At 42.4% G+C, this 13,162-nt stretch overlaps 1 protein-coding gene across 2 annotated transcripts in view; it reads right to left on the reverse strand.

The window, feature by feature from the left end:
• ADCY7 (adenylate cyclase 7) overlaps positions 1-13,162 on the reverse strand; it is a 336,616-nt gene that overhangs the window by 16,326 nt on the left and 307,128 nt on the right. For both annotated transcript variants that reach the window (XM_040328713.1, XM_040328712.1), the window contains 3 exons: positions 8,312-8,481; positions 5,217-5,304; positions 841-999 (listed from right to left, as the gene is read on the reverse strand). In XM_040328713.1, coding sequence (XP_040184647.1) covers positions 841-999; positions 5,217-5,304; positions 8,312-8,481 — 417 coding nt within the window. The remainder of the gene's footprint in view (positions 1-840; positions 1,000-5,216; positions 5,305-8,311; positions 8,482-13,162) is intronic.

The raw sequence follows: 13,162 nt of genomic DNA on the forward strand, positions 1-13,162 counted from the left end.
GGGGTGGGAATTAAAAAATCTCCAGGCTAGTGCATGAGATATGTAAATAACCTGTCACTCACAGCAAGGGGGGCAGAACGGACTAAGGTTTTTCTCTGTAAGGGCCCTTTCAAATTCAGAGCTTTGCGGAGGCGGGCGATTATGGGTGTCAGCGGATGTTCATCCCGCAATGTATGTCCCGTTTTCATCCGCAAACATGTGAAAGGGGCCTAAGTCCGTTTTATTTCACTGAACAATAAAAGAGGATTGCTCAGAGCTGGATTAACTATGTGTGGCAAGACTGGGCACAGATGATAGAAAATCTTATATTGTACATTGGGAGCAAAGATTTTTTTATTTTATTTTTCGGGTTTACATCCACTTTAAGGCTTTAGAGAACCATTTTAACCTTAGCTGTGAGGGAAGGAGTTTTGAAGCACCATTTTTTGTATAGAAGCTATGAAGTCAGGTTGGGTCACATTTTTAAATTCAAGCTCTATTTGGTTGCTATAATTTCCTATAAGTACTTTCTGTTGAAGATCTGTGTACCTCATGGCAGTCATGTTAATTTAAAACTATCCTACCCAACCCACCCCATCATATTTGTGCTTCTCCCTACACTTATAGCTTTTTGCTTTGGTCAGTCTAAAAAGCTATATCTGTAGAACATCAGCAGGTGTCCTGAGAAACTTCAGAGTGATTGTCTTCCTACAAATCATCATAGATGCTGGCTGTTTCCTCCCAATAGATGCATCGCCTGTAGCATAAAGGAAATTAGCCATGCACATCTTCTTTATTTTACTGGGTTTTCCCAACAAGGCCTCTTTTGTAAAGAGAATGTACGCTTTACACAGTCCCTACCTCATTTATTTTGTTGTCAACAATAAAATAGGCGGCTACATGGGCAGGAAGTACATTTTCTAAGAGAATTCGATTCAGATTTTCCATGGTTTCAATTTCTTCATCTTCTTTCCTGAACTTCTTTTTCCATAAGCAGTCTAATCTGGAGTAATAGTTCACCTTAACACAGTAAAAGGAATATCACTGTATTTGCATATCACAACAAAAAAATACATAACACAAGATACATACAGGAATACGTATAATACAAACACAAACATAAATATACACATTTGTATCCATATACAGGGTGGGCCATTTATATGGATCCACCCGGGTGGGCCATTTATATGGATAAATCTTAATAAAATGGGAATGGTTGGTGATATTAACTTCCTGTTTGTGGCACATTAGTATATGTAAGGGGGGAAACTTTTCAAGATGGGTGGTGACCATGGCGGCCATTTTGAAGTCGGCCATTTTGAATCCAACTTTTGTTTTTGGTGTATCCATATAAATGGCCCACCCTGTATATTAATATTAATACAGTAAAACCTTGGTTTGAGAGTGGTTTGCAAGACAAGCAAAATGTTTAACCACTTCCATACAGGGCACTTATACACCTTCCCGCCCAGACCAATTTTTAGCTTTCAGCGCTGTTGCACTTTGAATGACAATTGCGCGGTCATGCTACACTGTACCCAAATGAAATTTTTAGCATTTTGTACCCACAAATAGAGCTTTCTTTTGGTGGTATTAGATCACCTCTGGGATATTTATTTTCTGCAAATAAAATTAAAAAATGACCAAAAATTTAGAAAAAAATAGTTTTGTTTTGATTCTGTTATAAAACATTGTAAATAAGTAAATTTTCTCCTTCACTGATGGGCACTGATGGTACTGCACTGACGGGCACTGAAAAGGCGGCACTGATGGGCACCGATGAGGTGGCACTGATGTGGTGGCATTGATGGGCACTAATATGCGGCACTGATGGGTGGCACGGATGGGCACTGATAGGCGGCATGGATGGGCTTGGATAGGCGGCACGGATAGGTGGCACAGATGGGCACAGATAGGCGGCACGGCTGGGCACGGATGGGTACGGATAGGCGGCACGGATGGGCACGGATAAGCGGCACGGATGGGCACTGATAGGCAGCATGGATGGGCACTGATAGGTGGCACGGATGGGCATAGATGGGCACTATCGTATGTGTTGTACTAATGGATGCCAATCAGTGCCAAACAATGCCTGCCAATCAGTGATGCCCATTGTGGGCACTGATTGGCATCCATTGCAGCACTGATTGGCATCCATATTTTGTGTCCTTCTCATCCCTGGTGGTCTAGGGTGGCATACCTTTTTCTTTTTTTTTAATCCCTGGTGGTCCAGTGGGCATCCCTGGTGGTCCAGTGGGCATCCTCGGGGGGGCTGTGCTGATAATCGATCAGCACAAACCCCCCCCCCCCCTGTCACAGGAGCAGCCGACAGACACGTGTGAGGAAAAGCCGATTACCGGCTTTTCCTGTTTACATCGTGATCAGCCGTGATTGGACACGGCTGATCACGTGGTAAAGAGTCTCCATGAGAGACTCTTTACCTTGATCAGTGTTGCGGGGTGTCAGACTGACACCCTGCAACAAAGATCGCCGCAATGCCCGGGTGACGCGCAGCGGCTCAGAATCCTGAGGACGTCATATGACGTCCAGTCAGGATTCTACAACCACTTTGCCGACATCAATCTGTCATTGGCGGGCGGCAAGTTGTTAAATACATTTTGACTTGATATACAAGTGATGTCTTGATATACAAGTAGCGTCATGTCACAACTGAGTATAAAAGAGAAGAGAGGCGCCTCTAAGTGTAGCAATATGGTTACATTTAACAAAGGTACAACATTTAGCAACTCACATGGTTGATGATTAAAAGAGGCACATCTAAGTATGCAGGCATCCGGGGTAAAGCTGTCCACATAGACCGTCCTCCACACTGCCATTGACGTCATCCCTTCCACTCAATGTGGACAGCTTTACCCCGAATGCCTGCATACTTAACCTCTTTTAACCACTTGTGGACCCCTTTACGCCGATATACGTCGGCAGAAGGGCACGGCTGGGCACAGGCACGTTGCCTTTCAGAACCTAGCCGTGGGGTCCTAGTCCTGAGTGGGGACCTAGTCCTGAGCTCCGTGACCGCGCCGCGGGGCCACAGACCCGATCGCCGCCGGTGTCCTGCAATCGGGTCACAGGAGCTGAAGAACGGGGAGAGGTGAGTGTAAACAAACCTTCCCCGTTCTTCTACGTGGCTTGTCACTGATCGTCTGTTCCCCGTCACACGTCCAGCCACGCCCCCTACAGTAAAAAAAAACACAACAGGACACACTTAACCCCTTAGCGCCCCCTAGGGGCTAACCCCTTCACAGCCATTGTCATTTTCACAATAATCAGTGCATTTTTATAGCACTTTTCGCTGTAAAAATTACGATGGTCCCAAAAATGTGTCAAAAGTGTCCGCCATAATGTCACAGTCACGAAAAAAATCGCTGATCGCCACCATTACTAGTAAAAAAAAATATTAATAAAAATGCCATAAAACTATCTCCTATTTTGTAAATGCTATAACTTTTGCGCAAACCAATCAATAAACGCTTATTGTGTTTTTTTTTTTTACCAAAAACATGTAGAAGAATACGTATTGGCCTAAATTGAGGGGGAAAAAAAAAAATTTTATATATTTTTTGGGGATACTTATTATAGCAAAAAGTAAAAAATATAGAATTTTTAAATTGTCGCTCTATTTTCTTTTATAGCGCAAAAAATAAAAACCACAGAGGTGATCAAATACCACCAAAAGAAAGCTCTATTTGTGGGAAAAAAAGGACGCTAATTTTGTTTGGGAGTCACGTCGCACGACCGCACAATTGTCAGTTAAAGCGACGCAGTGCCGAATCGCAAAAAGGGGCCAGGTCCTTTACCTGCATAATGGTCCGGGTCTTAAGTGGTTAATCATCAACCATGGGAGTTGGTAAATGTTGTACCTTCATTAAATGTAACCATATTGCTACACTTAGAGGTGTCTCTCTTCTCTTTTATACTCTGTAGCTCCTGATGGATTTTGCTTCTAATCCCCTTTTGGAGGCTTCCATTTGTGGATGAACATTTTATAGTTACACAACCTATCACATTGCTATTATAGGTTTTACTGTAGTTTTGATCTACAGCTACAGGAATTTATCCTAACTCAAAACTACTCACATTTTCATTTATGATCACCCACCAGTAAGGACCTTTATCCAAAACTGTCCACTGGAAAAAAAGTGATGGAGTACTTATATTTGTCTTTACAGTCCCTGCTGTTTAGCTGCAGGACAGTGAAGTTTCTCTTATCTCCTTGTCATACTACTTACAGTCTTCATGCCTTTATGGGTATTGAGAGGATAGCCCATTGTATTTCCATTTATCATATTGAATGTTTCAAAATTCACAGCATCAGGGACTATGCAAGATATTCTAGAGAAATCTTACCATTCCCAGTGCTACCACAGGCATTGTATAGCCCATCAGTACAGTAATTAAAGTCGATGGGCATCCCTTAGGTTACTACATTAAATACCATGACTAGGGATGCATCGATACCATTTTTTTTACGAGTACAAGCACCGATACTTTTTTTTTAGTACTCACTAATACCAATTACCGATACCTATCACAACTGTTTTGTTTTCATTTCAGCTGTCAGCAATGGTACAAAGCATTGAAAAGTTATTTACAAATAAAACAAAATATATATATATTTTTTTTATTTTGTGCTTTTTCAATGTGAAATGTGTAAATATATGTTAAAATATATGTGTAAAAATAATTACCTAACAAAGTAAAACAAAAGAATTTATTTTTTTTATCATTTATAAAATAGACATGAACAAAAAAAACAGGAAAATAATATTTAAATTGAAGAGAATAGGGAGTTAATTAAGGCTGATTAGAGTACCTTAAGGGTTAATAAGGGGTTAAACAGAGTAACATGTGTTCATCCCTTTGATCTGCAGATGAGGAAACAGAAAGATAGAAAAATAAACAATGTTTCTTTTTATTTTAGTGTTTCAGCAGCTAAGCAATGTTGTTAATAAACATTGCCAGTTGCTTTTTTTTTGACAGCTCCAATTACTGGACTTCTTTAACACTTCAGCTGTCAACAGGGGAGACCCACTGACAGCTCAAAGAACCAAGCCTGAAAGTATCGGTTTCAGGTATTGGTGCATTTGCATGAGTGCCGATACTTGTGCAAATACTCGGTATCGGCACTGATACTAGTATCGGTGCAACCCTAACCATGACTACAATTAGACTTGATGAATATACCTTAGGTTTTCACATAATATTCTATTGCTTACCTGATTTGCCAATAACACTAATATTAGGAAGAATAAGGACAGATAGAAGCAGGACATAATTTGCAGGTCTTTCATAACGCCGTCAGAACTGCAATTTGAAAAAAAAAATAGTAACATCAGTTAAAGCCAACAAAATGAATTTGTAATTTTCTTTCTTAAGTTATAAAACATAATAAAAAATTAATGGAAATTATAACTTTGTGTAATTTGGTTATTATCTACTAGTGAGTTTCAATGAAGAATAGAATTAGGAAAATCATTCATTCATAAAAGAGAAGATGACAGATATGAGAGAACGTGAATCCCCCCCCCCCCCCCAAAAAAAAACAAGCTCCCCATGACCAAAAGACATAATATTGGATACAACTTCAAAATAACCCACTCCATAAGGTAAACTACACTCCTGAACTTCTCTCTGCCTTTCTGATTAAAGACACGACTTTGAAGTAAAACATCCACAGGAGATATTAGCTATATCAGCTAAACCCAGGATATTAGTGTCATTACTGTCTGCTGCCTAGTTCTTCTGCTAGCTACACGAGTCTCTTTTGGACAAGTCTTCCCTGACACCAAGAGGTAAAAAGGTGACAGGGCAGCACTTAGCCTGTAACTGACAGCCTCAGCTCTGTCCCTGTGTATTGCATGAATGGGGTGTGTCCTTTCCCTCCAATCATCTCTCTCTAAGTTCTGCAGAATGTAATTTCAGCCCCCCACCCCCTGCTTTCTGAAAGCTCAGACAAGCTGTAAAAACTCTGCACTTTGAACAGCTGCATAGGAGAGATAGCTGTAGATAATTTTTTTCTAGGAAGTTTTGTTACACCTGAGGCCGTCACTTCACTGGGTATATGTGAGGGTTTAAAACCACTTTAAATCTAAAATTCAGAGTGAAGTTCAGAAGGAGAGTGCAGTCCCGAGGTTTCTGAGCAGTCATTCATGCTTAGAATGGCTACGAGTTGTCCCGACCGCAGCTCTGGTTACCTGGGCGCGCTCCGCCTCGGAGTCTTTAATGCTTTCTCGGGAGGAGCAATTGCCCCTTTGCCCCCCCCCCCCTGGTTCTAGCACTGTCTGCTATTGCCCCCAAAAACAGAGATTTTACACCATCTGCTCATAGTGCTAACCATCTAAATACAGAATAACACTGACCACTTCCTCCTTTAACCCTCTTAGAAAATCTATTTACTCTTACAAACTGCATCATAAAAGCCTTTGAAACTGTGGAGGTATAGGGTTCTAGAGGTTTCTGAATTCTGTTATCAGTGTGGATCCATTTAGATGGTCTCACGGAAATCTTGTAAACCCTCAGTGTTGATGTTTGGTGTTATAGTTTCTACAGTGTTCTTATACACTTTCAGAAAACATTGTTTTCATAAAGCTTAATGCAGAACTTCACCCAAAAATTTTCTGGCGGGGGGCCATCCCCTGTCAGAACACAATAACTCAGAGGGTTGACCGCTATACTAACATCAGATTGTTAGTACATAATCTCTTCCCGAGCTCCTCAGTTTTCGTCCAGAGGACAGAACGAAAAAAATAAATGATAGTGTGCACTAGGCACAATTTTTTTATCTTTTTTCTTTATCACATTTTGGTAAATTTTGGTTCATTTTTCGTGAAGAAAATATTAGTTCAGGCTCACTTTTTTTCCCTACTTTACATGAATCGGGATATAACCTGCTGACAGAATGGTATTACATCCCACAATGCAAATTTTTTCCACCAAATAATAAGGCAAATCTGTAAAAGTCTCTCTTTTCTGCAACCTGCGCCCTGTCACCAAACTGAAAAGAAAGTTTGTTTTTTAAGTCTGTAAACCCAAATGTATACCTGTTTTAAATATTATTGTAGACTGCTACACTCCTTCCCCAAGATAAAAACATAAATAATTATTGTGATTATAAAGTGGCATGATGCTGCAAAATGTCCTATTATATTAGATGTTAAAGCTTTATGTTATATATTCCTTATAAGAGAAGTATGGACGTTTAAAACAATAAATACATTTATACTTACCTGGGTGGATGCAGCATTGATCCAAAGCTGCATCTGTCCCCCACTGGCTCTGCAGTGAGAACTGAGCGATCAACCACCACTGATCACTCAGTTCCCCCCTCTACTCTGAGCAGAGAGCCGTAACTGTGATGCCACGTACACACAGTTGGAATTTCCGACAACAAATGTTCGATGTGAGCTTGTTGTCGAAAAATCTGACCGCGTGTATGCTCCATCGAACATTTGCTGTCGGAATTTCCGACAACAAATGTTTGAGAGCTGGTTCTCAAATTTTCCAACAACAAAACTTGTTGTGGAAATTCTGATCATGCTCGGAATCAAGCAGAAGAGCCGCACTGGCTATTGAACTTAATTTTTCTCAGCTCGTCGTACGTCTTGTACGTCACCGCGTTCTTGACGTTTGGAATTTCCAACATTTGAGCGAATATCCGTCGGAAAAAAATCCATGGTTTTGTTGTCGGAAAGTCCGATCGTCTGTACACAGCTTGAGTCTCTGGCTTTCTGCCTTGCCTTGGAGGGGGAGGCAGAGGCTGGCTAAGGCTTTCAGCAGATCACCAAGAGGCTTCTGGGTGGATCCTGACCATATAGTTGGGATCTTTGATAGATTCTGTGACATTAGCCACGGGTCACAGGAGTGCAAATGAACTGTACTCCTGTGACCTACAGAAATATAGCCAAAAAAAGCTGTGGTTAAACTTCCCTAAGTTCACCAATTTTCTAGTCAATAAGGGCACACAAGTACACTAGATTAAATATAAAACATTTTTTACTGTGAAATTAACATGATGCACGAAAAAAATTATTCTGCCTGGAGTTTGCACATTCTCCCTGTGCCTGCGTGTGTTTCCTCTGGGTACTCTGGTTTCCTCCTATACCCAAAAAAGACATGCTGGTAGGTTAACTGGTTCCTGTCTAAATTGGTCCTTGTATGTGCATGTATGAATGTGATTTAGGGACCTTAGATTGTAAGCTCCTTGATGAGAATGTACAATGTATATGTAAAGTGCTGCATAAACTGACGGTGCTGTATAAGTACCTGAAATAAATTATACCTATACTTTGCAGTGGACCATTTACACTCTTACCTGTTGCTGTTGGTCAGTAAAGCATTTTTGAACAAGGCAGAATGCGTATGAAAGATGATGACATTGTACACTATGAAGGCAGCAAACAGGAGGAGCATCTTCAGCTCAAAGCTCATTCTCAGGAACACCGAGCATGCAATGAAACCCAAAATACAGCAGTATATGTAATACTAGAACAAAAGATAACATATAATTACATTTCTGCTTTTTGCAAAGATAATACAAAGCACTGAAAATACACAAAGTCAACATATCACACAAATGTAACCTCTACTAATACACACACATGTAATTGTATTATATACCGATTAGCCATTAGTTTAGGATCACTGACAGGTTAAGTCAATAACATTGATCAGCTCATTACACTTGCATCTGAAAATGAAATAGATCAGGCAGCAAGTAAACATGTTATTCATGAGGTTGATGTATTGAAAGCAGAAAAAATGGGTATCACAGTTTGTTGTGTATGGGGCTGCATAGTCAAAAGCACCTAAAATGGGCACATGAGCATCAGAACTGGACCAAAGAGCAATGGAAGAAGGTGGTCTAGCCTGATGAATCACATTTTCCTTTACATCGTGTGGATGGCTGGGAGCATGTGCATCACCTACCCAGGGAAGAGACAGCACCAGGATGCACTATGTGAAAAAGATAAGTTGGCAGAGGCAGTGTGATGCTTTGGGCAATGTTCTGCTGGGAAACCTTGGTCCTGTCATTCATGTACTTCCAGCAGAGCAAAAGTTAGGCCTGAACATCGCTGGTCCGCTGAACACCCCCGAATTTGCGGGTCGATCGGCTGGATGTTTGCCCGCCGAGCAGCCCACAGTGCACTGCACGCTTCACAGTGCATCACTGCCTCTGTCCATTTATAACTGAGCATCGTAAACTGTGTTTACAATGCTTCAGTTTATAAATGGAGAGGAGCCTCTGTCTCCTGTCCATTCATCTCCAGCGCAGGTGAGGCTGCTGAGAAAGGGGCTGGGGAAATTGAGTCCTCAGTCTCTTTCTCTGTCTCAAATGGATGATATCAGAGGTCTGGTTAGACCCCTAATACCCCACCAAATTCCCCCCCCCCACAGGGCTTAAAAAAAAAATATTTAAAAGTTAAATTTGAAAAATAAAAATTAAATAAACTACAGACACTGCTGCATATTAGTGCCACTGTCACAGTCACATTTTCTTATTTATTTATTGATTCATGTTTTTTGGGGTTTTTTTGTCTTTTTTTATTGTCCCCCTTTTTTTTTATTGTCAGTCGCAGTTTTTCTGACTGCGACGCTGGTATTTCCCCCTTTTTCATTTTTTTTTTATAATTTTTACATTTCTGTCAGCGTCAGTCCTCAATTTAAAGTGCACCAAACACACATTTTTAGGTTTCCTTTAAATTTAGGTAATAAGCCTCCCTATCTAATAAGCCCCCCATCTAGAAGGCCAACAAGGAGAGGAAGACATTCCCATGCCACTATATAAGGGGGCTAGCAGCATCTTTGTCCACAGGCAAAGGTGGACATGGTCTGTCCACGCGCAGGGCCCATTTGTCTCTGTTTAGTGATGTTGCCCATGCTATCCAGCCACAGCATGCAGAGGAGGAGGTGAACTGGCTTACTAAACCATCCTCATCCTCCTCATTCTCTATGATCCAAACTGACACCAGTTCACAGTATACCGCAGCTGCCAGAGCAGCTTATTCTGCCTCCTTGTCCACAGCTACTCCTGCCATAGCCCAAGCATCATGCATGGAGTCAGCAGCATTATTTGAACACAGCGTCAGCCACTTGCTTCTTGAAGACACAGACATTACTTGATTCTGATGTTGATTCTGAGATAGAGGAAGGGAGCAACATGAGCGTACAGAGAGGGGAGAACATTGATTAACAACAAATTGGCAGTCATGTTCCCCCAACCACAGCATATTGCTATTGGGTGCCTAATAGAGTAGAGGAGGAAAGTGAGGGGAAGAAACAACCCAAACGAGGCAGGAGGTCCTCCAGACCTCCAGAGGAAGCCATCATGGAGTAGAGAGCAGCCAACCTATTCCATCAAATTGTGGGTCTGTTATCTTCTGGTCCACTTCCCAGAGCTCAGCTATGTGGCCCATTTTTAGCACATGTGCAGCAGATCACACTGTTGCAATCTGCAAGAAAATCAAGTGTGGCAAAAACACCAGCTATTTGGGTACCACATACTTGATAGGGCATTTAACCTTCCACCACTCAGCCATTGACAAAGGCACCTGAAAGCCACACACAAGGGACACAATTCTTCTCCTCCCGCTATATCTCATGACCTCTCAGCAGCCTCCACTGACAGGGATGATGGTATAGCAAAGGGTGTCACAGGTCCTTGCAACACATCTGCCATTAGCACACCACCAGCTGTAGAGTATAGCAGGCACATTTCTCTGTTCCAGCTGCTGCAGGGGAAACAAATATATACTCCCTGACACCCACATGCCAAACGTCTAAATTCCAGCTTGTCCAAATTGCTGGCTTTAAAACTGCCTTTCCATCTAGTGGATTCTGCCCCCTTCTGTGAATTTGAAGAATGTGCTGTACCACAATGGCAGGTTCCCAGTCACTATTTCTTTGCACGTAAGGCCATTCCAGCTCTGTATCATCACGTGGAAGGCAATGTTTTGGCATCGTTGGACAAGGCAGTCAGTCGCAAGGTCCACATTACTGCTGACACATGGTCCTGTTTGCAACTAGCAAGGATGCAGGACAGGGCTCAGTGCTGGAGCTTGTTTTGCCACCACATCTCCATACAGCTGCTGGTGATGATGCGAGATCTCTCAGCTCCACCTGCTCCATGCCCTCCTCTGCTGGATTGTCTGATGAACCACCAGCATTCAAGAGGCCATTCAACAATTCAGGATAAAAGATGCCATATAGTGCTTCAGCTGGTCTGTCTAGGGGACAAGAGCCACACCAGAGCAGAGATTAATTTAGCTCTGTGGGGGCAGGCCCAGAGGTGGTTCCCGCCATGGAAGCTTAAGCTAAGAATGGTGGTGTGCGATAATGGCACTAATCTTCCGTCCGTCCTTCGACAGCAAAAGTTGGCACGTGAGATGCCTGGCACATGTCCTCAATTTGGTGGTACAGTGTTTCTTAAACGGGTACCCAGGTTTGCAAGATCTGCAGCCATTACAGGCAGTCCTACACAGCCAGTGTTCGGTGGCTGAAATTCAGCGGGAATTTCACCTGCTCATAAATTGCCTGATTTCTGACATGCTGCACATGCAGCAGAGGGCCATCAACGAGTACCGGTGTAAGTATGGCACAAGGACAGGCTCAGGGTAGCTCAGCTTTATTTCCCCACGTCAATGGCTGCTGATAAATGATGCACGCTGTCACCATTTGAGGAGGCAATAAGGATGGTGAGCCGTGACAGTGCATGCATCAGTGACACAATCCCCCTTATGTTCCTGTTGGAGCATAGTCTGTTTGGCATTATGGACAGGGCACTCAAAGCACAGCAGTAGGAGGAAGAGGTTGTCCTCCTTTCCTCTCAAGGCCCACTTTATGCAGACACCATGCATGCGATTCTGGCAGTTTTGGAGGCAATGAAGTACAGGAAGACATATATCAAACCTTAAGAGATGGTTTTCAGTCCCCAGAAACCTTGAGAGTAGTACGTGGCTGGGGGGAGGCAGTTCCATATACTGTAATCCTAAGTGACCCAGAGGACTCTGCTTCTCATGGCTTCGCAAACATTTGGTGCATGGGCTCCCTTATTCGTCAAAGCCTGCGAAATGACCTGAGAATTTGTGGCATCAAGGATAAGGATCATAATTGATTGGTAACCCTCCTTGACCACCGTTACAAGGGCAAAGTCTCGGAAGTCTTCCTGCCCTTGCAGAGGGAACACAGGATGAAATATCTTGAGCACACCTTAAGGAGGAGCTTATGTAATGCCTTTTCAGACTCTGGTAGGTTACAGTATCATTGAAAAAACATGTTTTGAGGCCTCTGTTGGTGAAAGGAGGAGCAGTGGAGAAGGGGGCCACCTCAGTGATACATTTCAAATTTTTTTTAGTCCTTGGCTCCCAGGGCAACATCCCATTGGCAGCGTCTGGTGGAAAATTATCTAGGGGCGAAAACAGACACAGAGAGCTTTCCAGTAGACAATCTACTGGGTTTCTGGGTCATGAGACTAGACCACTGGCCAGAACTTGCCCAGTATGTAATTGAGCTCCTGAAATGCCCTGAATCTAGCGTGCTTTCCGAACGGTCATTCAGTGCTGCCAGACGTTTGGTGACAGATAAAAGTGCACAGACTACGTTAACCCGCTGACATTTGTCAAAATGAATCTGTCCTGAATTAGCTAGCAGCACCTATCAATCCCCTGATGCCGATGTCACTGATTAAGTGTTATTAGGATCGAAAATCTCTGCAAGACTGTCTAGGCTGCATAGCTTTGTGCTGTTGATTTTATCTTATTTTTTTTGGGTATAGGTTTCATTGGCACAATGAACACCCAAGAACTAATTTTTCCGCAACTGTTTGACAAGTGCATCAAATTTCTATTTTTTAGAGCAAGGCCAATTCTTGCTTTCATGAAGAGTACCTCTAGAAGGTTATGGGGGGAAAGGAACCACCAACACCCAAAACCCAATTTTTCAGAAACTGTGTGACAGGGGCGTTAAACTGAATTTTTTTTACAGCAAGGGCAATTCTTGCTTTTATCAAGAGTACCTCTAGAAGGTTACGGTGTGAAGGCACCACCAACACCCAAAGCCCAATTTTTTCACATCTAAAAGAAACAAGGGGAGAGGCACCTCCCCATGTATAGTATTAAAACAGTAACATTCATTGCACAAGATTAAAAACACTTACAAGATATAAGTA

This window comes from Rana temporaria, chromosome 11 (assembly GCF_905171775.1).
Source record: "Rana temporaria chromosome 11, aRanTem1.1, whole genome shotgun sequence".
NCBI classification, from domain to species: Eukaryota; Metazoa; Chordata; class Amphibia; order Anura; family Ranidae; genus Rana; species Rana temporaria.